Source organism: Podarcis muralis, chromosome 14, assembly GCF_964188315.1.
Source record: "Podarcis muralis chromosome 14, rPodMur119.hap1.1, whole genome shotgun sequence".
Lineage (NCBI taxonomy): Eukaryota > Metazoa > Chordata > Lepidosauria > Squamata > Lacertidae > Podarcis > Podarcis muralis.
The window spans coordinates 32,012,750-32,040,692 of NC_135668.1; the positions used below are offsets into that span (position 1 = coordinate 32,012,750).

A 27,943-nucleotide genomic window follows, 5' to 3' on the forward strand; every position below is an offset into this window, starting at 1 on the left:
TGGCCTCCGACAGATGTTTTTGGACTACAACTCCCATGGGAGTTTTTGGACTACAACTCCCATCCGGAGGGAGGCTAGGCAATGGGAACTGTAATGCAAAAACACCTGGAGGGCACCAGCTTTTCTTCTTCTTTTTTTGCGGGGGTGGATGAGCGAAGGCTGCTCTCTTCTCTGCCATAATGCTGCTCTTCCTTGTCTGGCTGGCACCTCTCGCCCTTGCCAGGCGGCCTCGGGGCTTCCCTCCCCGCTCCTGCTGCTCGATGGGAGGGCGTCTACTGGCTGCTCCGCCCCCGAACCGGCTCCCGCTGCAGGGCTGGGCGATGCCGGAGCGGCTGCTCGCGGTTGCTGGGCGCACCTGGCCGGGCCAGGTAGGAAGAGGCTGCCGGCAGGTGGAAGGGGTTCGGCGCAGCCGCTGCGTCTCCCCGCTGCCAGATCGGAATCCCAGGAGCTGCAGGTAAAACTACCTGGGCGCGTGGGTGTGATGCGGAGCGGGCAGCCGATGACGCGGTGGGAGGGCGGGGTGCAAGGAGCTGAGAGGGGGTCCCTCTCCCCACCCCTACCCCAGGATGGGGTGCAAAGAGTAGTCCCGGGGTGCTTCTGGGGGCACTGGGGCTGGAATAACCTTCCAGTGCCAGGCTTGGGGTGGGGGCGGGGGCGGTTGGCACAGGCTGCGGAGGCCTGTTTGGCGGTGCCATGACGGAGAGAGAGCTTGCCAATGCGCAGCTAGATGGCATTTAATGAGCGCAGGGCATGGAAGCTGGCAGGAGTCTGTGGGCACCACCAGCATAGGATGGCATGAGCAGGGGAGCAGGTGCTTCTGCCCGGTGGGGGAGGAAGGGGTTAATGGAAAGGAGGCACAGCTGTTGGCTATGGGGAGGCAGGCATTTGCCCCATGCCAACCGAGGTACTTAGTACAAAGGATCTATCTCTCAGGGAGGGGGGCAAGAAGGTTGGAGGAGGAAGTGTTTTGGGGGGAGGCTCTGGCGTGCCACCAGCTTATTGTGGCAGGAGGTTGGTTAGAATTGATTTCCGTTTTGCCCAGATCATGCAGAGAGGGGTTGGGGTTGGGGGTGGGGGTGGAACTGTCCTGCCAATTGTATCTGCTTCCTGTGCCCTATATCCTCTATATCCCCAACAACCTTGGAAGAGGCCTGGTGCGTTACAGAAAGAGGGAGCCCTTTATAATCTAAAGCGTTATGATCATCATCACATTATTATCTTTAAACTACCACCCTCCCCACAGATTAGCAAAGCTGGCTTTGGCACCTGCCAGATGACTTAAAATGATATTCAGACTTGTCTCGCTGTCCTGCCTTCTAGGAAAGGCGGTGGGGAGGGGCTTGGGACCGGCAACCAGGGACCTCGGCATTGTTTTAACAAACTCCCTATATGTTGGGGGGGGGCGGGGGAAGCAGGGAAGGAAGTGCCATGACAATTAATTTAGAATTCAACCAGTTTAATTGATGTAGACGCAGCCTCAAACGGGCATGCTGCAGCCTGGGTGCTTGTCGGCCTTCCTCTCCAGTGCATCCTGTAAGAATAAAGTGCTTGGCATTTGGATATAAGATTATTGTATAGATGCAGTGCCTTTTTTTCTGGGGGTACGCTGGGATACGCATACCCCTAAACATTTTGTGAATCTTTGTACTTTTGTCCATTTACTGTATTTATTTTCCTCGATTTGAACGATAAAGTGGTGAGTTTCTTGAGTCAAAATGAGAGTACCCCTAAAGAAAAAAAAAGCACTGTATAGGTGTATTATACAGACACATGCACACTCCCCCACCACCACGTGTGGGACACAGCTGGCTCTGTCTCTTTTTTCGGAGGAAGCTTAGTCAAGGAAAGCTGCGGGGGTGGGGAGGTGTTTGTGTGGTTTGTGCAAGTGTGTATCTGTTTTAATTATTAATCTGTTCTTTGGTCTCCTGTGTTTGCTGACCTTGTGAGGAGGTTCCCAGCTGTGCGCAGAGTGCTTTTGGCTGGGCCCCTCATAATGCTTGGTTCTGTTAGATTGGGGGGGGGATATGAAAAAGGGTGCACCATGCCCACTGGCAACTCCACACACCCCCTCCGTGCCCACTACAAAGTCCAGCATAATGTGTGGGGCAAGGGTATGGGGCTGGTCATTTTTTAAAAAAGCAAAAAAAGGTGCCGGTATTCACCATGGAGTTACAGTGACACATGTTTAACCTTTCTAAAAAATAAATAAATAGAGATACATAAATAATAATGCTGGTACTGTGTAACCTTGACTGAGTACTCCTGGACAAAACCACTAGGGCTTGGAAGGAAGACCCTGGGGAGGAGGGCTGCTGGAGATTCTTGGCTTCAGAGGAAACTGCAACTGCAGCACAGCAGCCCCTGCTGGCCCCCACCCCACAACAGTGGCAACCAAGCCCGTTGATATAGCAATGGGTAACAATAGAGTTAAATATTGTTTCCAGTTACTGTGGGTTGCAGGCAAGCCTCCGCCCTTCAGCTTATTCTTGAGGTTACTTTCATTTCCTTGCGGGAGAGCCTGTTCACCAACGAGCATCCTCTGGTTCTGGGTCTGCAGAGTGGGTAACGTTCTCTTATCTGCCTATATAAAATGTAAGATTGCCGCCTCACCCAGCAGTTTGCACCGCTGCTGATAGGTAGTTTTGTGTGGCCTCCACATGTGGCGATATAAGATGGGGGGGCAGAGGCGCTTCATACAGCAGTTTAGCAAGCCGCTCTGTGGAGCCTCTTCTCCTCCTGAAACGTCCCTGCAAGCATGTTTAACGAAGAGGGCTTGCTAACTCACTGTGGGAAGCACCTCATCCCCTCCTTTAAAAAGAGCTGGGTGTGTGTGTGTGTGTGTGAAATGGTGAAACTTACTGGAAGACCAGGACAACAAGAAGAGAGGCTTTTAAAAATAGAATGAGGAAAATGTATTGATTACTTGAAGATAAACAAAGTAAAACCTTTGCCAGGATTGAGATAAACACGTGCAGTAAGAAATGATTACCGTATTATTCCGTATATAAGACTATATTTCCCCTCTATTTTTTCAAGTTTAAAAGTGGGGGGGGGGGTCGTCTTATACACGGATAGTGCATATAGGGTATTTCTTTATTTGGAGTCCCAAAAAATAGGGGTTGTGTTATACACGGGGGCGTGTTATACATGGGAAAATACAGTAAATAGGAAAATAAGGAAAAAATGAAGTAAATAGCTTTGAACAGGATACACAGCAATAAAAAGTTATAAATTAAGGAACTGCAAAAAGGAGGAAAGTTGAAGGAAATGTAAATTGAATTTGTAAAGATTTTGTTTTTCTAGTTTAAAATATTTGAAAACCCAATTGATTTTTTTTTAAGGGCTTGGGGTGAGCTGTGGGGGGACGGATGGGGAAGATGTAATGGGTTTGATTAGGAATGAGGGAAAGATGGTTGGCGAGTGAATTGAGCAGACTCAGCAACCTATAATAATAATAATAATAATAATAATAATAATAATAATAATAATAATAATTTATTATTTATACCCCGCCCATCTAGCTGGGCTTCCCTAGCCACTCTGGGCGGCTTCCAACAAAATATTAAAATACAGTAATGCATCAAACATTAAAAGCTCCCTAAGCAGGGCTGCCTTCAGATGTCTTCTAAAAGAAGTTGTTCTTCTCTTTGACATCTGGTGGGAGGGTGTTCCACAGGGCAGGCGCCACAACCGAGAAGGCCCTCTGCCGTCTGATATGTTCACCCACAACTTAACAGCCTGGTTCCCTGTAACTTGGCTTCTCATAGTGAGGGAACCGCCAGAAGGCCCTCAGTTCTGGACCTCAGTGTCTGGGCTGAACAACGGGGGTGGAGACGCTCCTTCAGATATACTGGACCGAGGCTGTTTAGCGTATTGTTAGAACTTAGCTGTCTAAAGTATTGTTAGAACTTAGCAACAGAGGTGGAAAATGCAGCATAGCTAGAGCAGTCCCGACAAAAATGCCTCCCTTCCAGGACAACTAGGATAGTTTGTGGTGTGTGTGGTGGTGTTGTTGCTGTTTATTTATTAGAACCACAACCTATGCACACCCTCTTCCCTCATTTGGCTTCAACAAACTACCAGCATAAAATAAAACCAAACAGGTCTGCACCATCCATTTTAGCCCTCCAAATATTGGTGGACTCTTAATTCCTATCAGCCCCACGCAACATGGCCAGCGGTCAGGGATGACGGGAGCTGTAGTCCAACAAACATATGAAGGGTTGCAGTTGCCTCATCCTGGGTCAAAGCCTGAAATAGCATTCATTATATAAAAGAGAGAGAAGAGAATACAGCACATCATTCATTGGAGGGGATTGGATTAAACGACCCTTTTTGGCCCACATCAGCTTCCATTTTTCTTTGGAATGTATTGGTGGGGGAAGGGTTAACCTCTCTCTACACACCCCAGTCCTGCTTTCGCTCTGCCCCCCTCACTGCTTATTTGTGTGTTGCATTAAAAAATAATAATCTAAGAATGACAACGTTGCAAGCACCCAAACAAACATAAATAACAACTCCTTACGAGAATGAAGTGTACCAGATACACCCTGCCACGGTTGGGCCTTCACTGTTGGCATTTCTACATCTGAATCATTTTCTAATACGCATGTCATAAAGGCATACAACCGTTCAAAAAAATCATTTTCTGCTCGCCGCCCCTTCAGTGCTTTAGACTGTTTAGTCAGCTTTTCCATTGTCCAAACTTTCTGTCTCCAAATGGATAACTGCAAATTATCCAAACCCTCACAATTTTGAGCAATCAGTAGCCAGTTTCTGAAAAGGGAAAAAAGTAGACACTTTAAATGTAATCAGGCATTTAATGGGGTCATTTGGTTTGGCCCTTGTCTCAATGTGGGATGGAAGAAGTATGGAGCGAGGCTCCTCCCGATGGCCTATTAATCATGCACTCATCCTGAGTTGCTTGCACTAAGTGAACAGGGAGGTTAGATCATTTGTCCAGTCCTCTGTGTTTTTATTATTCTTATTATTTTCATTGATATACCACTTACTATCTAAAACAGTGGGTGGTGGGATTACCTCCTAGAGACCTAGACCATAAGTAGGCAAACTAAGGCCAGGGGCCGGATCCGGCCCAATCGCCTTCTAAATCTGGCATGCGGACGGTCTGGGAATCAGCGTGTTTTTACATGAGTAGAACGTGCGCTTTTATTTAAAATGCATCTCTGGGTTATTTGTGGGGCACAGGAATTTGTTCTCCCCCCCCCCCAAAAAAATAGTCTGGCCCCCCACAAGTTCTGAGGGGCAGTGGACCGCCCCCCTGCTGAAAAAGTTTACTGACCCCTGACCTAGATTAAAGGGAAGGGGGCAGCAAGGGGGTGCTGGAGGTGTAAATAACTTTCAGACTTTGAAAAGCTGGCAACGCTGAATGAACTTCATCCATTTTTTTGCATTAATTAAACCACATAGTTTTAATTGGATTTGGAATAAATGTGCCTTTGATTGTTCCCGTTTAGAATTTTATCGTGTTGTTATCTTCCTTAATGGGTTCTGCAAACTGATGTTCTGAATAATACTTTCTTTAGGGTAGGGTAGAGGGCACTGGGGAGGAGATTATGGAACTAAGGGGGCAGTTGAAAAGGTTTAGGAACCACTGGTCTAAAAGATATTGAAGCTGTTTACAATAGATAAATACAGAAGTGTGTATATACACTGAGGCGACCCATTCCATTTCGCCACCTGAGGCGATAGGGAAAGGTGCTGCCCTGCACACTTTATGCCCCCTTCCCCACCAAAGCCTCCCTTACCAGGCTGTCTGGAAGGTTGTGTGAGGCCTCTGCAATCTTGCAGGGCTCTTGTGAGACTCTCACAAAATCTTGGAAGTGCACTAGGGGGACGCACTCACAGAGGTGCCCCTTGAATTCCACTGCCTGAGGTGGCTGCCTCAGTCTGCCTCATGGACAGGCCAGGCCTGATATACAGTGGTACCTCGGGTTAAGTAATTAATTTGTTCCGGAGGTCCGTTCTTAACCTGAAACTGTTCTTAACCTGAAGACCACTTTAGCTAATGGGGCCTCCTGCTGCTGCCGCACTGCCGGAGCACGATTTCTGTTCTCATCCTGAAGCAAAATTCTTAATCTGAGGTACTATTTCTGGGTTAGCGGAGTCTGTAACCTGAAGTGTATGTAACCTGAAGCATATGTAACCCGAGGTACCACTGTATAAGTATGTACATATGGAAAATAAGCACAGTAACACCATGTCAAAATACATAGGCTGCATCCATATCCATAGACATAAAATAGATAAAACCAAAGAGCATATTGTGTGTGTGCGTGCGCACCAAATAAGTAGAGCAACACCGTATCAAAATACACGCACTGCACTATAATAGTTATAATAATAATTTTATTATTTATACCCCACAACTCTGGCTGGGTTGCCCCAGCCACTCATGGATACGTATCTATATCCATAAACATGAAATAGATACGTAAGCCACTCGCACTCAGCAATATGACAACGCAATGCCTAGCATACAGAAATAAGATCCACTCCTAGTTTGATGGATTCATGCCCCATCTCCTCTGGGACATCTAATACTCCTCTCTCCTCTCTCACCTGAGTGGGGCCAGACCTGGAGAGTAGAGAACGACTTCCGTCCACTCGCTGCCACCACCAAGAGTCATAACCTGCCTGGTACTGCACAATCTCAACACTAGATAAAGCAACAGTCAGCACTGGTAGCAGACACAAACATCAAGCTCACACTCAAGGTAGCTGTAAAGGTCACCATAGATTCAAACTGTTGCTGCCAGCCAGCTGCTAGGCTCTCCTTCTTCCCCCAGCGCCTTAGCCTGCTCCATCGTGTGCTCCACTGGGGTCTTGTAGGTGAGCATTTCGTGCTGGGGCTGCCCACCCTTGGCTGAGAGCCACAGGATGAGACCTTTGCACTCATGCCCTTGCCAGGCACAATATTTTGATATAACAACAACAACAACAATAATTTATTTATACCCCACCCATCTGGCTGGGTTTCCCAACAAAAGATTAAAAATACATTAAAACATCAGTCATTAAAAACTTCTCTAAACAGGGCTGCCTTCAGATGTCTTCTAAATGTCAGATAGTTGTTTATCTTCTTGACATCTGATGGGAGGGCGTTCCACAGGGCAGGCGCCACTACCGAGAAGGCCCTCTGCCTGGTTCCTTGTAACCTCACTTCTCACTGTGAGGGAACTGCCAGAAGGCCCTCGGAGCTGGACCTCAGTGTGCGGGTTGAACGATGGGGGTGGAGACGCTCCTTCAATATCCGGGAAGGTAGGAAAGAGGGGATAAAAAGCACAGTCTTCTGTCAGAAAACCAGTTGAGAATATAAGAATACCCCTACAGCTGGATCAGGCCAGTGGCCCATCTAGTCCAGCATCCTGTTCTCACAGGGGCAAACCAGATGCCTCTTGTGGGAATCCTGCAGGCAGGGTCTGAGCACAAAAGCACTCTCAACTGCAAGGGTTTCCAGCAGAAGCATTCCCTGCCTCTGACAGTGGAGGCAGAGCGTAGCCATCATGGCTAGTGGATATCGAAAGCTCTCTCTGCCATGAATTTGTCTAACACCCAATCCCCTGCCCTCTGGGCATCTTCCCGTTTGTTGTTCGTTTGCCCCACATTTTCCTGGCACTGTCCAAACCACAAATAGTCAGATTCTTTGTTCTTAAAGTGGGTGGCTTGCACTAAGAACACTTTGATCCACTTTAACTCTGCAAACCTCTAAAATAAAACCAGCCTTCTAAATTCTTTATCCCAGTCGGTGTCTGTCTTGGATGTGAATTGATTTTATTTATGCACTCTTGAAGCAAGATGCAGACACCAGTATGGTCAGCTCCTCGGCATGAGCATATACAGGAGTTTTTCCAGGAGGGGGGGGGAGTAAATACTCCAAACCAAGAAGCAAACTTAACTAGCATGGTAGATTATGGCTTGGGAGGGGGGCTGTCCCTCTTGTCCTTCTGCAGATGCCTCTGTGCCTGTGCGTAGAATTGGAACTGGGCACCATCTCATCTTTCGCGTGGGTCAGCAAAATGCCCTGGGTCCAAGGCAGTGGGCCATCCCCTCCAATCCATTCTGTTTTCAGGCTATTCCAAACTTTCTATCCATCATGCCCAAGGCTTGCCTCCCTTCTTCCCCATCCTTCCCTTCCCCGTTTTTGTTCAGCTTAGCAGCTGGCCAGAAAGGAACTTACATAGTCAACTCTAGAAGGTGCCTTTTTTTCCCCTGGCTGCATTATTGGCTTCTAATTTTCTTGCTACTGTTGCATTTACAACATCCACTTGTGTCATTGCAAAATGTGGTATTCTGAGGCTGGGAATATTTGCTCTTGTGCATTTCTTGGGTTGTTCTAGTTGTTGACGTGTGCAGGGACTCGAATACCAGAATAGAAAAGATTAGGGTGTGTGTGTTGATGGATGGGAAGGGGATTTCCTCATCCAACTTCATCCACTGGTGTAGATGGCAAGTGGTAATATTTTTTTTAAAAAAATAAAATAAATATTTATCAACCACACTTGCATAGAAAATAGCATAAGGTGGTCGACAACTTAAAAAGAAACCCCCAGTAAAAACTATTTTTAAAATGTCAAATGTGGCAAGGAATCTGTTAAGAACACAAGAAGAGCCTGCTGGATCAGGCCAGTGGCCCATCTAGTGTAGCATCCTAGTCTCATAATGGCCAACCAGATGCCCCAGGGGGAAGTCTATAAACAGGAACTGAGCACAGCAGCATTCTCTCCACTTGTGATTCCAAGCAAATGGTTTTCAGTGGCTGAACACAGCCCTCATGGTTGAAGGGAGAATGCTCAGATTCCGATGGTGGGAATACAATACAAGCCCCTGTGAGACCAGGATGCTGGACTTGAAGGGCCTCCTTTGGTCTGATCCAGCAAACCTTTCTTACTTTTTAAATTGTAGACAGTATCTAAACAATGGAACGAAATGATGCGATGGCTGTGACTTGGACTGCATTCAGGACTGACAAAAGGAAGTGTTTTTCACAATTCATTATTGACTTCTGTGCAAGAAAAAGTGGTGTCTTTTTGTGTGTAAAAGGGTTAGTTTAAGCATGGATGAAAAGGCTCTCCTCCCCCCTTAGACCTTTAAATGCCAGGTGCATGGCCATAGCCTTCATGTTCTCCCTGTGAACATCCTGTAGGTATCAGTCCTGTCTGCTTGCTGTTAGAAGATGGACCACTCCAGGAAAACAATCCAGATGTTCCCAGAATCCATCTTGGCTTGTGCACTCCTGCTGCAGCTGAGCGAATCACAGCCCTCAAATTGTGCATCTTTCCCAGGAGACACTCCTCTGTGCTCTGACATGTGCCAAAAAAAAAAAACCTGGAACAGAGTTTCCTTGCTCCCCACACTAGTAATTAGCTAACGCAGCACCATGGAGATGCCACAGAGCGTTATTCCCAGAGGGCAGAAACTCTGTCACCCTGCCCTCTCCACTCTTTCTTGCAGGAAGTGTGTGTGTTACTGAACGTTTTTCTGTTTTGAGAGGTGCAGGAGGAATAGCATGCGGTGATGACATGCCCAGGGAATTCCTGCTCCCTTAAATAGAAATCACAGTTTTTACACGGAGTAGGGCCTTGGCCAGATTGCATGCAAAGCAGCGACAGAGGCGAGAAGGTTCTTCAAATGGCTGCAGACAGCAACAGATCAGTTACCCAGCATCACGAAAGTCCTTCACACAGTGCATTGTTAAACTATGGAACTCCCTCCCACAGGGGGCAGTGATGGCCACCAACTTGGATGGCTTTAAAAGAGGATTAGTGGAGGAGAGGGCTATTGAAGGCTACTAGTCATGATGGCTGTGCTCTGCCTCCATAGTTGGCAGAAATGCTTCTGAATACCAGTTGTTGGAAACTGCAGGAGGGGAGAGTTGCTCTTGTGCTTGAATTCTGCTTGCAGGAATACAAGCATCTGGTTGGTCACTGTGAGACCAGGATGCTGGACTAGATGGACCTCCTTTGGTCTGATCCAGCAGACTCTTCTTACTTTTTAAATTATAAAGGTAAAGGGACCCCTGACCATTAGGTCCAGTCGTGGCCGACTCTGGGGAAGAAGCCCACATTTAGCAATGAGTGCAAACGACAGCACCTTCACTGCTTGTGATTCCAAATCCCAGTCTCTGAGAGACATCCGTCCTATGTTGGATGTTTGATATTAGAGGCAGTACATAGCCATCAAAGCAAGCAGCCATTAAGAATAACCTCCATGAATTTGCCTTTTAAAGCCACCCAAGTAGGTAGCGATCACTGCAACTTCTGGTAGTGAATTTCATAGTTCATAATTTTTTTAGGGGTTTTTTTTGCCCTCTGCAGCAGGGCTTCCGATTAGCTGCAGGAGCTTCCTGGACTCAATCGGAAGCCATGTCAGACATTCGGCTTCTGAAAAACGTTTGCAAACTGGAACACTCACTTCTGGGTTTGCGGTGTTCAGGAGCTGATTTGTTCAGGAGCCAAGCCGTTTGAGTACCAAGGTATCTGATCACCAGCACTGAAATATTTATTGATTTGGATTTATATCCTGCCCTCCCTCCCGAAGGAGTTTAAGGCAGCAGACACAACAATAAAAAAGCATTGGTTGATTCTTTTCCAAAAATGTCTTTTGAGATGTTCAGATGTTCAGCAGCGTCCCTGGGGCTGATTCCACCATCGCCACACACCCCTCTCCGCGTCATTTGATGTGAGTCCCAATGTCATCTGACCTTAGAAGTAAAGCTCCCCTGCAGCACCCCACCCATAATCCCGCTTGCCCTATAATCCATCCATTGCGGGAGAAAATGCTGTCTTTGGCATTTTGTCTGCAGCCCTTTTCTGATGATTGAACCCTCCTGAGCAGCTGCAGGACCTTGTCGGATGGCAGCTGGGCAGGCAGAGGAGCCCATTAGCGATATTACATGGGGCTGCAATTCCCAGCGTGATCTGTCAAGACAGCAGTCCCCAGTTCACCCTAGCTGAATGGCAGCAAAGGGCATTTTGCTCGGAGATGAGGATGCCAAGCAGAGAAGCTGGGAATTGGAGCAGCAGTGTAGTGGCAACTTCAGGAGCGTGGGATCCCTTTACGATAGTCACAGCCACGTCCCTTCTTAGGTTATACAACTTTCCAGGATTATACAATAATCATAAAGAGGGATGTATTGCAAGTATCAATGCAGGTCTCTTGGTGTTGCCTTTCAGCTAGATCTACTATTTTCCACGCACATATGTGGGCAAATGGTTTAGAGTGTTCCAATATCTTCTTTCGGAGAGACTGAAGTTGTGTTTTCCTTGACGTTGCATTTTATGTAACAGAACTGACACACCTTTCTCTTGAAGCTGAAGCACATTGTGTTGTCAGTGCTCCTAAATACTGTACAGTGGTACCTCGGCTTAAGTACTTAATTCGTTCCCGAGGTCCGTTCTTAACCTGAAACTGTTCTTAACCTGAAGCACCACTTTAGCTAATGGGGCCTCCTGCTGCTGCCGGGCCGCCGGAGCACGATTTCTGTTCTCATCCTGAAGCAAAGTTCTTAACCCGAGGTACTATTTCTGGGTTAGCGGAGTCTGTAACCTGAAGCGTATGTAACCTGAAGCGTATGTAACCTGAAGCGTATGTAACCCGAGGTACCACTGTACTCAGCTTTGGAGCATACGGAACAATTCTTTGGACTTCATCCTGCGCCTTCTCCAGAGAGACCCTAGGAGCCCATCCTCAGTGGTTGACATACCTCCTTTCACTCTGATTGGCTCCAATGGCCAGAAAGGGTGAAAAGACGTCTTCTCATTGGCTAAGAAGCTCCCCTTTTGTGGTGATTGGGCAGCTTTAGGATGCTGGAGACAGAGATGTTGCTGCAGAAATAGTAACAGATCTTTGACCTACCCCATGTCCCCAGACCACTGTACCTCTGAATTGGAGGCAATGTCTCTCTACCATGGCTAAACTCTGGAGGGCTTCAGGTTGGGGAAGGCTTTTCTCTATTGCTCAGAGGTTGGGTTGTATCTAATTAAGTTATACTCTAAGAGTAGACCCATTGAAATAAACGGACCCCAGTCATGCCCATTATTTTCAATGAGTCTCCTCTGAGTAGGACTTGCATAGGCAACAACCCTCACTGCCTGATGTCAACTAGGCATTATTATTATTATTATTATTATTATTATTATTATTATTATTATTATTTTGACTTATAGACCACCCTTGATCGAAGATCCCAGGGCAGTGTACATTAAAAACATATTTTAAGAAGCATAATAATAAAACATAATGCAAAACATAATAATAGGGAGCATAATAATAAAATAATCATAATCAGCCCCTCCCCCACACCTTTAACAGACTATAGATTATGTATTGGCTGAAGACCTGGGTAAAGAGGAATGCATTTGCTAAAGACATGCAATGATGGCGGCAGGCAAGTCTCTCTGGGGAGAGCATTCCAAACAGTGTAGAAATGATATAAATAAATATATAACCAGGGCAGCCAAGGTGGTCTTGGTCCCAGAGCCCAGTTCACTAAGCTCCTAGTAAGCTTTGGCACATGCCCACAGCCACCTTGGCATATCCTGTTGCATGCTGGGTAGTTTCAGCACTTGAGAGGTGCCTGGCTTTTTCTAGGTCCGCTAGTGGGCACTTAACTACAAATCCTTTGGCGATTTGGCTGGGAATGGGGCTTGGAAGAATCACCCTTGGCTCTCAGAATTGGCAATCCTAGTTCTGGAAGGCAACCAAAGAGTCGTCCTAGTACAACCTCCTGCAATGCAGGAATCACAGCTAAACCAACATGCTTTGTTTTGAGACTCCAGATAGATAGACAGTTTGGTATGTATTATGATCCTAAGATCTTCTATCCCCATGCCTATTCCTAGGTGCTTCTGACCCCCTTTGGCTCTCTGGTAGGACAGGGCTGCTTCAATGAGACCCAACTCTCTCTGCCGGTTGAGAACGCCTGTCCCTAGGCTAGCGCTGCTGTCCCTCTAGTTCTTCCCGTTGGACCAGCTGGGATTGAGCAGGTAAGCCCAGCTACTGAAGCAACAGTTGTATTATGACACACACAAAGCCTGGGGTGCCTTCAGGTGAGACAGTCCCTTGAGGACTGCGTGGTTTGTAAAAAGGAAGTCCCAATTTCAACACCCCAGGGGCATCTCCCATTAACAAGGCTCTCTTTGACTAGGATTCCCAGAGAGTGGCTGCCAGTTAGGTTATACTGCATTAGATGGCCCCATAATTACTTTATTATTTGTTTATAAGATTGATTTATCGGTTCCTTTTATACAATGCAGAGTCTCAAAGATGCTCAACGAAATAAAAGTACAACACATAAAAGCAATTTAAAGCTATAGTTAAGTAATATAGTGAAGGTGTGAGCCATCCCCACTATTTTGTCTGGAAATTTCTATTAATTGTAAATTAAAAGCAACGTTTCCTATCAGTATTGTAACTCAAGGCCAAGAAGCTACATTGGGAGGGATATAAATCTAGCCAAATTTCAGGGAAATGACTAGTCGGAAAATAGAAAGCTACCTTTTACTGAGTCCGACCATTGGTCTATCTAGGTCAGTATTGTTTACACTGACTGGCAGCAATGGTTGTCCAGGGATTCAGGCAGGGGACACCCAGAGATGCCACTGGGGATTGAACCCATGACCTTCTGCATGCAAAGCAGATGCTGCCTACCTCTGGGTGATATCCTTTGACCTGAGAGCCATTTCAAAAGCCTGCTCTGAATCAAGATCTGTCAGGCCGTTTCTGCTGACCCAAAAAAGGGCAATCCCTGTGTGAAGAAAGCTCAGAACGGGCCTGCCCTAATCCTAGGAAGCAGCAGGAGTCAGAAAAATTTGAATAGTAGTAGTGTTTATTTATGAATAACAGAAGAAACAAAAACTCATAGCAGCTAGGACTTGTTATATAGGCCAAACTAAGGCCATGTTCACATGATACATTTAAAGCACTATGATACCACTTTAAACAGTTATGGCTTCTTCCCCCAAATAATTCTGGGAGCTGTAGCTTGTTATGGGTGCTAAGAGTTGTTAGGAGACCCCTTGTCCACTCACAGAACTACAATTCCAGAGTTTCCTGTGAAGACAAATCCACTATGAAGCCACACTGGGAATTGTAGCCCTGGAAGGGGAACGGGGTCTCTTCGCCCCTCTAAGCATCCTTGACAAACTATAGCTCCTAGAATTGTTTGGGGGAAGCCATGACTGTTTGAAGCGGTATCAAAGTGCTTTAAATATATGGTCTTGATGTGACGTACGTTTCTTATTATTTTCCCAAGGGGCTGTAGAGGGAATCTCACACTCCCAGGGAGGGCAAGTTTCTTTTACAGCCTGGGCCGGCAGGGCACTAATGCCAGCCCAATCTCTCCTTCCCTGGTTAGATCAGGTAAAAGATGTTTTATTTATTTATTCCATTTATCCACTATGTTTCCCCCTAAGGAACTCAAGGTAGTATATACATGGCTCTCCCCCTCTCCCCATTTGATCTACACCACAACCTTGTGAGGTAGGCTAATCAGAGGCAGCGACTGGCCCAAGGTTATGCATCTGAGAGTGAGGATTACGAAGCCTTGTCTCCTAGGTCCAGCGCTGTAACTGTTATACCACACTGGCTAACCATGCTACTAACCATGGCAGCCACATGCAACCATTTGAGGTTAACTCCCCTCCCCAAACTTAATTAATCACCCTATCATTTGTTGCTGTGGTGAAGTATCTGTGCCAAACCCAAACAGAAACAGTGAGTTGGCTCTCAGGAAGATATAACCGATACGCTTGCAATTAATTAGTCGGTAAAGGGTGTGGCAATTTCTCCTTACAGATAATTCCCGAGGAGCACGCTCAGTGTGTAGAACGTTCTAGAAGTTCAGTTTGGCCTAGGATTACGGCAGGTTTGGGGGTGTGGAGGGGCTGTGGGCATATCTCCCCGCACTGTGGCATCTCATGAAAGTGGGTGTAGCGGAGCCTTAAAATCCAGATTGCTGCTGGCCCGTCTGGGTTGTGTTGAGCAGAGCTGTGACATGCCCCTTCGTGACTCCTGTTCCTCCCTAGCAGGGATGGCGCTCCACCGGACCCAGAAGCTGAACCTCTTGCGGCTGTTGGTGCTTCTCACTGTGGTGCTGGCGGCCATCAAGTATTTCTTCAGGGACAGGTGAGTATCTTTCGGACAGGCATTGTTGTCTTGCAAGGTGGGAGTGGTGAGCCTGCGGCCCTCTCTAGATGTTGCCGGACCCCAAACTTCCATCATCTCTGACCATTGGGCCTGCTGGCTACTGGGAGCTGGAGTCGGCCAACATACCAGGGATGGCCAAAGGGTCCCCCATCCCTGTTGGTCATCCAGGGTCCCATAAATAGAGCTGGCTCAAAGCTCTTTTGCAGCCATGGGTAGAAATCAATGTTTGCCTATTGCTCTGGGGCTGTTTCAAGATTGTGGGGTACAGTTGCCTTCCCCAACCCAGTCCCCTCCAGATGTTCTGGACTATAATTCCCATTGGCCAGCACAGTTGCAGGATTTCTTTATTTGTTTAAAAACTTATATGGTGCTGGGGGTTTGTTTATTTTAAAATATTTATAGGCTGCACTTTTCCTAAGAATACAGAGAGGTGGTATAAAACATATGAGATTACAGTGGGTCCTCGGGTTAAGTACTTAATTCATTCCAGAGGTCCGTACTTAACCTGAAACTGTTCTTAACCAGAGGCACCACTTTAGCTAATGGGGCCTCCTGCTGCCGCCGCACCACCGGAGCACGATTTCTGTTCTCATCCTGAAGCAAAGTTCTTAACCCGAGGTACTATTTCTGGGTTAGTGGAGTCTGTAACCTGAAGCGTGTGTAACCTGAAGCGTGTGTAACCCAAGGTACCACTGTATAGTAACTTTGATTAAGACAAGAATTAAAGCATCATTAAAAACTCTCATAAAAGATGTAGTTCAAAATGGCCGTGCTGGCTGGGACCCATGGGAGTTGTAGTCCAAAATGGCTGTTTGTCAGGAGCCAGAGTCAGGAGCAGGTCAGCAATAAAACACCCAGTGCCAGAAAAGTTAACTCTTTGTTTGAAGAAACCAAAACAGCTCAGGCCTAGTGATCCCAGCAACTCTTCCCAGTAGGTCTTGCCCTAGTGAGGCAGTTGCAAGGACTGAAGGTCCCTGCTTCCCCACTGCTCTCTAAGACTCCTTCCCTGAGTCCTTCCCAAGCAACCTGGTGGGAGGGGACCTGGCCACAGCAGGAGAGGGAGACCCCATGGCTTCTTCAGCAGCCTATCTCATCTCTGGCTCCTGGCTCCGCTCCAGCTTCCTCTCCTGCCGCTGAGTCTGGACTACCCTCTTCCCCAGCCTCTCCCTGCTCCCTAAACCCTGTTGCCTCTTCAGCTTCCGGCACCTCCTCCTCCCAGTCTGCCCCCTCTTCTCCCTCAAACCACTTATCATTGCCATCCCACCACCAATCCCCTAGCTCTGAACCTTCTTCCCCTGGGGGTTCCCCCAGATGGTGCCTCCCACCACTTCTCTGCACCTAGCCAGTCCATGACGCCGTGCTGGTTGGGGCTGATGGGAGTTGTAGTCCAAAACATGTGGAGGTCCCGAGGTTGGGGAAGTGCCTGCTCTTGACATTATGGGGAGGAGGGAACTCCGTTCCACATTTGCCAGCAGCTGCACCTTAACCATGTTGCCGGTCTTCTACTCTCTTCCACGCACACAGCTTCTCCCTGAATCAATACAAGGGATCCAGCCAGGAGAGCAGCTTTTGGGGCAAGGCCGGCGACCTCAAGCACTCCGCAGAGTCTCAGGGCCAGTCCTTGGGTATCCCGGATGTCAAGGTTGTGGCAGCCGCCGCCCCTGCGAGGCAGGACGCCAAGAAAAAGGCCCTCCAGGATTTCAGCTTGATGCAGTTGCGGTTGGTCCATCTGGACCTCAAGGGAGCGGCTCCAAAAGTATCCTACCTGGAGCAGGTGAGGAGGCCCACCTTGAGCAGGGCTTGTACGCCAGGTGAATCCTGGTGCTGGAGAAATTATTATAGAGAGTGAAAACTGAAATGTGTGTAAAGAGGTCTGAGCAAGTGATGGTTGGAATGTGAAGGTTGTGTTTGCAAGAGAACCATGAGAGAAGGGCAGGATGACAGGTATGCAGGAAGTATTGCTCTAACTAGTAGAAGGAAGTATTGTGATATAGGGACACAATTGCCCTTTTGTTTCCCTTTCCTTCTAAGTGCTTGTGTTGTTTTCATATCTAGTACACCAATCTGCACCATTTGCTGTTTGTGTTGTACCAGCTTTGCAACACCTAAATAAATGTCCTGTTTTGCTGACTTCTTGACTGGCCATCCAGGTGGAACCCAGAGGGTATTGTACTCCAATATTTCCCCAACACTGGAAGAGGGGAGGGGAAAGGAGAGAGGGGGATAAAGCAGCAGATAACGGGTGATGAGGTTTCCTCCAGTGCTTGAGCACAAATTGCTTCCTCTGGAAGGCTTTTAAGTGAACTCTCCCCCCCCCCCTTCTTCTTTCCAGAGAAAGCAATTTAAATACAAACCACTTTCTCTGCAGAGGGGAGAATGCTGAAGATGTGGTCCCACTATGAACCACCTGGTTGGTGCTGAAAAGATGTCTTCACAGGAGGTTGCTGTAATTTACTGGCCAGCAATTACACCAACTATGTTTGAGCTTAGACAGGTGTCAGTCATCTGACATCATTATCAACTCTGGCGATTGACATGGGAGTGGTCCCTCCCACCTGTCAAATGTGGTCTGCAGGGAGATTAGGAACTGGCCCATGGCCTGATCCAGTTAGCACCTGTCAAAACTAGAACCTGGGAGACCAAATCCCCACTCAGTCATGAAGTTCACTGGATGACCTTGGGCCAGTCACTGCCTCTCAACCTAACCTACCTCATTGGAGGGGGGGGGTGTTTCACCATTATTTTATTTTGTATACATTGTCCTTAACAGAACTGTGCACTTTAGCTGTGCTATCTCACATGGAAAGATTTTTAACCAGGCACTTATAAATCTTGTAATCAAACCAATAAACCAGTGAGTGACAGCCATGCTGGCTGGAGCTGCTGAAAGTCACGCTGGCTGTGGCTGATGGAACTTTTAGCTCAAAACATTTGGAGGGCACCAAGTTGGGGAAAACTGCCTTGGATGGTTGCACTACTGAGTTTAGCAATGGTTCCCACGAACCAGGATTGGGCAGCTGTGACTACAACTACAACTCCTATAATCCCTGAGCACTAGCCTTGCTGGTTGATGGGAGTGGCAGCCCAATAAGATCTGGAGGTCCACAGCTTCCCTGCTTCTGATTTAAGAGAGACCTATTAGTGGATTGAAGCCCAGATGGGACATCATTTGTTTCTCTCCTTCTGCCTACTCTCTGGAGCCAATTCTAAGAACAGAAGAAGAGCCTTGGAACTGGATCAGGCCAAAGGGGACCTATCTAATCCCACATCCTGTTCTCACAGGGGTCAACCAGATGCCCCCAAGGGAAGCCCACAAAGCAGGATCTGAGAGCAATAGTGTCCCCCCATTCTTGTTCACCACTCTAGGGTTCCATTTAGGAATCATAAGAAACTAAAAAAGCCCTGAGTCTGCATAAGTCCCAAAGGGGGGAGGGCATCTAATCCTGTTCTCACAGTGGTTGGCCAGATGCCCCAAAGGGAAGAAGCCCAGATGAGTCAAACAGCTCTCTCCCCTCTTGTGATTCCCAGCAAGTATCTTTCCAAGGCACAATGCCTCCGACAGTGGAGGGGAGAATATATCCATCAGGGTTAGTAGCCAATGATCGCCTTCTCCACAAATTTGTGCAGGTTCCCTTTAATGCCATTTGAGGTGATGGCCCTCAGTGCCAGTTCTGCCAGTTAGAGTGTGCTTTGCCACATTGCAGTTGTACCCGTATGGCAGCTGGATGGTACATCTCACGTGTGCTTCTCTTCAGATCTTCCCGCTTTTCTCCAAGCTGGGTGCCAACGGCATCCTGATCGAATACGAAGACATGTTTCCTTTCAAGGGAGACCTCGAGATCCTCAAGTCTCCGTACGCTTACAGGTAAGAGGTCTGCCTCAGTCGCTTTTGGCCTGCTGTGTGTGTTTGGTTGGTGCCATACAATTGCGAGGGCATCCAGGCCAAGACCTGACCCTGTGCACCAGAGAGGTGGCGCTCCTTGGATTTGGGTCTCTATCCCATTTCACTGCCTCATGGCAGGACCGGCTCTGTGTGGTTTGACTTATTGGAAGCGGCCTCCCTTTCTGCTCCTACCTGCCAGCTCAACAAGGTCTCTGGGATGCTGGCAGCTTGTGGCTGACTGGTGTTCTTGTCTCCTGACAGCGAAGAAGACATTGAGAAAATCCAGGAGTTGGCAGCGCTCAACAAACTGGAGCTGATCCCTTTAGTGCAGACCTTTGGCCACGTAGAGGTAGGAGAACCCCCTTCTTCATTCCAGCATTGCTGGTCTTTGGTTGCCTTTCTGGTAGATCTATGACCTGATCTCTCCCCTTCCGCCACCCTGCCTTTGGTGTCCATGCATACCATGCTGGCCGAGACTAATGGAAGCTGTAGTCCAAAAACAGGGCTGTACTAGATGGGAATCATGGGAGTTGTAGTCGAAAGCATGCCTATCCTGGTTAGGGCTGATGGAAGCTGTAGTCCAGGGTTTCCCAAACTTGAGTCTCTAGCAGTTTTCGGTCTACAATTCCCGTCATCCCTGACCACTAGGGATGATGGGAGTTGTAGTCCAACAACAGCTTGGTAAACCCTGAGCTAGGAGAAGGCAGACTATTGACAGCTGTTTTTCACCTGTGAGTTTTGTAACCTTAATAGCTGTGTTGTTTTAAAATTGTACTCCCCCCACCCCATATTTTCTGCTGCTGCTGCTGCTGCTGCTGCTGCCTCCCGTCCCCTCCAATAGAGTCTTGACCAATCTTGCTCAGGGAGGGCTAGTCTTTCCTTGGATTGCCTGCAAGGAAGAAGGGTGTAACTGTTCAGAGTGATGCAGCCTTCATATCTGGTTAGGCCAGTTCTTGCCCAGGGAGCTGGACTCCAGTTGTGCCGCTGACCAAACAATGACTACTTGTTCTGATTTGTTAAAGGTGTAGGAACTGGTTCCCTTGACCTGGGCGAGCCAGCAGGGTGGGGTGGATTCTGCACGGAGCAGATTCTTTAATAGCAGTTGGATAGACAAATTAAAGATGTGAAGGGGTGTTTTCTTTTTGCATGGAGAGAAAATTATGGAGGCAGCTAGGACTGCTGAATCTCTGAGTATCAGGTTGTTTTTGCAGGGATGCACAGAATTGCAGAGAAGGAAGGGATCCCAAGTGTCATCTAGTCCAACCCTCTGCAATGGAAGAATCACAGCTAAATTAGCTGCAGGAAGGGCCATAGGAAAGTGGGAGAACAGCTGCCCAGCATGCAGAAGGTCCCAGGTTCAAACCCCAGCAAGTCTGTGTGGGGCTGGGAATGTCCTCTGCCTGAAACACTGGAGGGTCGCTGCCAGATGGTGTAGGCAATTCTGAGTTCGGTGGACCAAGAGGTCAGACTCAGTATAAGACAGCTTCCCTTGTTCCTAGATCGGACTTGTCCCGCTTGCCAACCCAGTGTTACAGTTTCCCCCAGGAGAGCAGCTGCAAGACGTTTCCTTAACACAGAAGCTGCATTTAGTATTTTCTATTTGCTGGACTGCCATGAAGGACTTCCTGTTAGTATATTTTTGGGAGCAGGCGAGTTAAATGGTTCAGTGTGGACTAGTCACTTGCGAAGCTGCAATAGATAGTCTATGCCAGTGGTTCTGAAAAGGGGTGGTGGGATTACTTAGGGGGGGCACTAAGAGGCATGGGGCAGCAGGGTGGGGGTTTTTGTGGGGCTCTCCAAGTGCATTGATCTCTTATTTACAATTTCCCAGACTAGAACCTAGAGCAAAACACCTTCCCTGCTTGGTATTTAAAGTTTTATTGCTCTTATCGCTTTCAAAGTGTTTACGATTCTGAGTTGTCACAAGTCACAGGACAGCCAAGTATTCGGAATAGCTATTGATTTTCTTATAAATTAGTTACCATACATATCTGTGGTAGGTGAACGTTTGTGCGTGTTTAATAAGTAGTTATATATTAACATTTTATGCTATGCATTTCCTTATGTTTTCGTTAGGAAGAAGGCATAAAAAAAATTTGTGTGCAGTGTCTGGTATCACTGGATCGAGTTGATCAGTTTTGTTGAATTAAACAAAGTAGTTTTAATTGGATTTTGAACCAATGTGCAATTAATTGTTACTGTTTTGAATTTTATCTTATTAGTTTTTAATATTGCTTTTAATGCTGTACCCTGCCCTGGGACATTAGGGTAAAGGGTGGGAAATTAATTTAACAGCAACAACAACAACAACAACAACAACAACAACAACAACGTATAAATAAATGTGCCATTTTCCTTAGTGGGTCATGCAATCCATTAGTCAGAATAATGCTTTTTATAGGGTAGGGGGCACTGGGGATGAGTTTACAGAACCATGGAGGCTGTGGCCCAAAAAAGTTTGGGCACTCCGGTTTGTGCTGTCCCCCGAGGTCTTCCCCTTTCCCCATTCATGCCCCAGCTTCCTCTCCTCTTTTCTCCTGCAGTTCATCCTGAAGCATGACAAATACCGGCACCTCCGGGAGGTGGAGCGCTTCCCCAACAGCTTCAACCCCCACGTCCAGGAAACAATAACCGTCGTGAAGTCTGTGCTGACCCAAGTCCTGAGCAAGCACCCACAGGCCAACTGGGTGCATATTGGGGCAGATGAGGTAAAGGAGCTGGATGAAGGGGGCAGGGAAGGTTAGATAAGGTGGACAAAGTCTGTTCCTCAATGGTAGAGCCCCATCCTGCATGATAAGTACTTAGCTAACTGAAGTCATTCACAAAACAGTTGTTGATAGCACAGACATCCTGGCATTGGCACCAGAGTCCTTCAGCTTCTCAAGCCTCTCTCTCTTCATATCTGTTGCTCCACCTGTTTTGACTCTGGCCCTGCCCTCCACTGGCATGTGGCCCTCAGATGGCTATCCAGAAAGGAATCCACATGGGTTCAAATATGCCCCCCCCCACTGCTTTAGGAGCAGAGAATGTTGGTGTTCTCCCTGGTGGCACCAGGCTGGAATGGACTACCTGGGCAGGTGGAGGTCTCTCCTTCATTGGAGGTTTTTAAACAGAGCTTGGATGGACATCTGTCAGGGATTCTTTAGCAGCAATTCCAGAAAAGCAGGGGGTTGGACTAGATGACCCCTGGGGTCCCTTCCAACTCTTATGATTCTACGATTGCTCCCAGCAAATGGCCCCCTTCCTTGCCAGCGTGCCAGGCAGGCTCTTGACTTGTGAGCCTGCCAGGTTCCTCCTGGTACCAGCCTTGGCCCTGACGTTCGTACCTTGCTCCTCTTGCACCTTCCGTTACCACCTGCCCTCCTTTCTCCTTCTGTCCCTCCAGGTCTTCCATCTAGGGGAAGGGATGGACTCCAAGAACTGGATGAGTCGCAACGCCGGCAACATGGGCAAGATGTACCTGAACCACATCCGGGATGTGGTCAGCTTCATCACTGGCCAGTGGGGTCTGCATACCCTCCTCTGGGATGATATGCTGCGGAAGGTTGACATGGCAGCCATTCAAGGTCCGTGGTGCTTTCAGAGTCTTGTTTGGTTACTCCAGACTTTGCCACCCTGGGCTTCTTTGGGAAGAGGAGCAGGATTTTATTTTAGTTTAGTTCTAAAGACTTCATTGTGTAACAGCGCAGCAAAGAACCAAGTGGTGACTTGCCATTATCGACCCATAATGGATGCTTAGAGATTACCTTGGAACAGAAAAATCTTCTATTTAAAACCTACAACTGGATACACAATGGTTTTTTGTGATGGTGGTTGTGTCTCTAGCAGCGATCAGCTGAGTTGCCTTTATTTCATTTGTTTATTAGCCCAGTTCTAAGTTGTTAATAAATGAATCCTGCCCAGCAGCTTAAATATGGTTTGTTTACTGCCAATAAACCTTAGTTTCTTGATGGACACAAACCTTGGTTTGTTTGAACTGTGGTTTGGCATTATGTGTGAACCATCTAGGCCTTTCTGGACTACAGATCCCATCAGCCCCAGCCAGCATGACTACTGGTCAAGGATTATGGGAGTTTTGAGTCCTTCAACATTCCTGCAGTAGACGTCTGGGCGCAAGGGACTAGGCTTAGGAAATTAGGGCTGTGGGTCTGAGGACAGCAGTGAAGAGCAGCAGGATAGAGGGGAGAGAAGGGAGACGGGAAGAGAGAGTGGGCAGAGAGGAGATGTACATGTGTCCTGGGGCCACAAAGCTGTGGAAGAAGGAAGTTCATAATCTGATGTGAAAGAGCCAGCCAAATCTTTGGCTGCAAGGCTCTAGTCCTTAATGTCTTGTTGCTGAGGTTGTTGAATCTAGGGTGGGAGCAGCAGCACCTCCTCTCCACCTTCTCATTTTGTTTGTCGATTTAAATCTTTTCAGACTCTGGCATTGCCAAACACGCTTCTCCTGTATTGTGGTTTTACGCCCCGGACTTTGATACGCAGCAAATAGGTTTGTGGGGGTTATTTGTTCATTTTTATTAAATAATCTATATCTTGCCTTTCTATTTTTTAAAAAAAGTTTTCATGGCAGCTTACAAATGGAACATTAAAATACAAGAGGGAAAGCAACAAAAGAAACTGGTGAAATTGGCAGATAAATTTAGAATTAAAAGGCGGGGTAAAGAAACCAGGTGTTAGACGAACCTTCCCAGGAAGAGAATTTCACAGCCAGGGAGCCACCATCAAAAAGGCTCTTTCCCTGCCACAACCTATCTCACTTCAGATGGTTGGGGGCTGGTCTTGGAGGAGGCGATCCCTTCAGGTATGGAAAGATTGGCAGGGAATAAAGGAGTGGGGACACCAGGATGTTTTTGTAGAACATGTACAATTCTTATACATATATATCACATGTGAGAGTCAGTGTGGTGTAGTGGTTAGAGTGTTGGACAAGGACCTGGGAGACCAGGGTTCAAATCCCCATATTGCCATGAAGCTCCCTGGGTGACCTTGGGCCAGTTACTAACTTGCCTCACATGATTGTAAAATGGGGAAGTCTGTATGCCACCATGAGCTCCCAGGAGGAAAAGTGGAATATAAATGTAATGAATAAACATACAAACACCCTCCCCCCAAAAATATATATAAAAGCCATGGCAGCATGCTAGCAATAGAACAAAATCAGCACCCTCAATTAATAGCTGAGCTGGTAGAGCATGAGAATTCCTGCATTGCAGGCGTTTGCAATAGATGACCCTCATGATCCCTTCTAACTCTACAATTCTATGATTTTGTGATCAAGGCTGGGCTGGAGGGAGGTAAGTCTTTCCCTGGCACTGAAAGATGGCACAGCAGACCTAACCCATCAATGTCCTCTGTGCATCCAGGGCGATCCTTCCTCATCTGTCTTCTCCCCTGTCTCCTAGGAAAATACATTGCCAAGTATGCAGAGTGTGGCTTCAAGACCATCTGGTTCGCCAGCGCCTTCAAGGGCACAACGGGCCCCGCTCAGGCTTGGACACCCTTAAACAACCACCTGCAGAATCACCTGAGGTGGCTGAAGGTCATCCAGTCCATGTCGAAGACGCCCTCCATCCGGTTCCAGGGCATCGTCCTCACCGGGTGGCAAAGGCAAGTCCAGGGAGGGAGCTCTGCCCTGGGGTGGGAGGGACCTCAGGCTCTTCAGGCATCTGTGTCTGGCCCTGTTGACTCTCCCTGGGCCACACCCTGTCTGTAGGACACAGCCTCTCTCTCACCTGTCTTCCTCCACTGGCCCTCCTTGAGTGCTTTTGCTTTGCTGGAATACATCCTTGAACCCTGATAGGTCAACATTCACAGCACACATTTAAAGCTCTGTTGGTAGAGCATGAGACTCTTAATCTCAGGGTTGTGGGTTCGAGCCCCACGTTGGGCAAAATATTCCTGCATTGCAGGGGGTTGGACTGGATGACCCTCGTGGTCCCTTCCAGTTCTTCAGTTCTGCGATTCTATGATTTTATGATATAACTTCAAACAGTCATGACTTTCCCCCAAAGGATTCTGGGAGCTGTAGTTTGTTAAGGGTGCTGAAAGTTGATGGGAGACCCCTCTAATTCCCCTCACAGAACTACAGTTCCAGGTGGTTTAACAATCAACCCCCCTTCACTAATAACTCTAATCTCCCACATCCAGGGCCTATGTATTGCTATTTAGTGGGGAAGGGAAGGCACTCTGTTCATGTTCAGAGGCAAGTTGCTTATTCCAACAGGGAGCTGCTTCATATTGAGCCAGACCTTCAGGGTTTCTCTTCTAGCCCTACTGGGCAGTGGCGTAGCGTGGGTTGTCAGCACCCGGGGCAAGGCAAGTAATTTGCACCCCCTAACCCGTGGATTTGCGCCCCCTAACCCGTGGATTTGCCCCCCCTGCACCCCCCACGCTACGCCACTGCTACTGGGAGTTTCCAGGTATTGAATCTGGCACCTTCTTATAGAATGGCTTTCTCAGAGAATCGTAGAGCTGGAAGGGACTCTGAGTATAATCTAGTCCAACCCCCTGCAAATCTAGTCCAATCGCTTTAGGGGATCGAACCTGCAACTTCGCCATTGTCAGCACCACTTCTGCTTGCAAAGCAATTGCTCTACCACTTCCCTATAGTCCTTCCCTTTAAAATACAGTAGGATTCCAGTCTACAGTGTTCTGAATATAGGACTGGCTTAAATAATAACACAGGAAGCTGCCTTGTACCAAGTCAGACCCTTGGTCTCTCTAGCTTGGTATTGCCTACACTGACTGGCAACAGGTTTCCAGGGTTTCAGGTGGGGGTCTTTCCCAGCCCTACCTGGACTCCATCTGGGGCCTTCCACATGCAAGGCAGGTACTCTACCACTGAACTACAACCCGTCTCAGAGAATCCTGAGCTACGAAAGGAAATAGAGGCTGTTGTGAGCGTTCTGTGGACTCCCAATGAAATGTGGCACCAGGAGGGTTGTGGTGATAAATAATGGGGGGCTCCCACCCAAAAGGTATCGACTGGCCTCTCTCCTCTCCCTTTGCAGGTATGATCACTATTCAGCTCTGTGTGAGCTCCTGCCTGTGGGGATCCCTTCGCTGGCTGTGTGTCTGCAGACTTTGGTGAATGGTGAGGGGACTTGGCTGGGGAGCTGTGCAGCGGGAGGGGGTGTCTGTAGGAAAGGCAGCACGATGGGTGGAGTATAAGTGTTGCAGTCGCATCTCATGCTCATTTAACTTGTGCAATTTCAACTGTGCACGGCTGAAGGCAGACTGGCCGAAACTGCACAGATTAAATCTAAGCAACGGGTTGGGTTTATTTAGCTCAGAAAGAGCTTTTCAGCTCTCTCCCTTGCTTTGGAGCGGGGGGGGGGGGGGGCGTAAGTCCCAGTCAGCATGCCAGCTCTTGAGAGAACTCACAGGGTCGTCTGAGTTCCTGCAAGATCTTCCACAAGCATTTCTAGCGTTCCAGAGCCGGTGCACTGAGCGGGCCTTGCCCCCCAAGCAAGGCAGAGAACTTAACAGCTCTTTTTGCATGAGGTCTGCTTGGGGTTAAAGGTAAAGGTAAAGGGACCCCTGACCATTAGGTCCAGTTGTGGCCGACTCTGGGGTTGCGGCGCTCATCTCGCTTTATTGGCCGAGGGAGCCGGCGTACAGCTTCCGGGTCATGTGGCCAGCATGACTAAGCCGCTTCTGGCGAACCAGAGCAGCGCACGGAAACGCCGTTTACCTTCCCGCCGGAGTGGTACCTATTTATCTACTTGCACTTTGACGTGCTTTCGAACTGCTGGGTTGGCAGGAGCAGGGACCGAGCAACGGGAGCTCACCCCGTCGTGGGGATTCGAACCACTGACCTTCTGATCGGCAAGTCCTAGGCTCTGTGGTTTAACCCACAGCACCAGTATATGCTGAACCCTTGGCACCAAACCCCTGTGTAAGATTTGATTGCAATGTATTAAGTGTCTCTCACTCCTGCCTTTGCCTTTAATCTCAGTGCCAATCAGCTAGTGTTGGACCAGCAGCAGAGCAGCGTAGTCTTCTTTCTTGCCCATAAGTCACAGAGGACTAACAGCTTAAATTTCCCATTCACATCACCCAGTTTAGAACCCCAAGTTGCTCTGCATGGAAGCACTTTCTTCAATGGAAACTCAGCTGGGCAAAATATCCACTAACACATCCCCTCTCCCGCACCCTAAATTCTCTTGCCACAGGGGGATTTACAGAAGCTACCAAGAAGAAGGTTCTGTCCATGCTTGGCTTCGAGAACATGCAGTTGGAGAAGAGCATATGGTGTGTAGGGGGTTGAATGGGGCAGGGATGTCACCTGGTGATAGGGTGGGGGCAGTTGAGTGGTTGAGTGGTCATTCTTGTACCAAGCAGTTGCTGGGCTACTTGTGGATAGCCAGTGAAGCTGAACGTTGGACGATTCAGGCCAGGTAAAAGGAAGGACTTCTCCACACAGCATGTAGTTAAACTGTGGAACTCACTCCCACAGGAGGCAGTGATAGCTGTTAACCTAGATCAGGGGTCGGCAACTCATGGCTCTGGAGCCACATGTGGCTCTTTTACACCTTTGCCACGGCTCCGGGGCGGATACTAGCGAGGGGAGGAGGCGCATTGTGCGCCCCGACACTCCCCACTGTGGCTGGCGCTGTACTAGCTGTGACGTCGCATGGGGGCGGTGCGTGCATCAGTCACGCACCGTCCCTATGTCACCTTCCAGCCCGCCCGCCCGCTACATTGCAAGGGGCATGTATACTGGTCACTGCATTGAAAGGGGGCATGTACGCTGGTCACTGTTTTGAAGGGGGAGTGAAGAACACACACACACAAAAAGGTAACTTGTTAATTTAACGTTTATTTCTATGAGGAGGAGTAATTCTGAGGGGTCGAACAAAGAAATAATAAAAAAGTGACAAAAAAGTTATT

General features: G+C 48.0%; 1 protein-coding gene across 4 annotated transcripts in view; it reads left to right on the plus strand.

The window, feature by feature from the left end:
* The first annotated feature begins 286 nt into the window (after positions 1 to 286).
* Positions 287 to 27,943, plus strand: part of LOC114584444 (hexosaminidase D-like) — a 39,733-nt gene continuing 12,076 nt past the window's right edge. Inside the window, exons 1-12 of one of the 4 annotated variants that reach the window (XR_013390719.1) lie at positions 287 to 454; positions 12,864 to 13,007; positions 15,048 to 15,147; positions 16,693 to 16,942; positions 18,924 to 19,033; positions 19,313 to 19,400; positions 21,595 to 21,759; positions 22,437 to 22,617; positions 23,469 to 23,540; positions 24,454 to 24,658; positions 26,062 to 26,137; positions 27,226 to 27,304. Coding sequence is in view for 3 of the 4 variants with exons in the window: in XM_077919178.1 (XP_077775304.1) it covers positions 15,053 to 15,147; positions 16,693 to 16,942; positions 18,924 to 19,033; positions 19,313 to 19,400; positions 21,595 to 21,759; positions 22,437 to 22,617; positions 23,469 to 23,540; positions 24,454 to 24,658; positions 26,062 to 26,144; positions 27,226 to 27,304 (1,328 nt within the window). In the remaining variant the exon portion in view is untranslated. Of the gene's footprint in view, positions 455 to 12,863; positions 13,008 to 15,047; positions 15,148 to 16,692; positions 16,943 to 18,923; positions 19,034 to 19,312; positions 19,401 to 21,594; positions 21,760 to 22,436; positions 22,618 to 23,468; positions 23,541 to 24,453; positions 24,659 to 26,061; positions 26,145 to 27,225; positions 27,305 to 27,943 lie in introns of all 4 variants that reach the window. The other 3 variants (XM_077919178.1, XM_077919177.1, XM_028706323.2) reach the window with 3 other exon arrangements.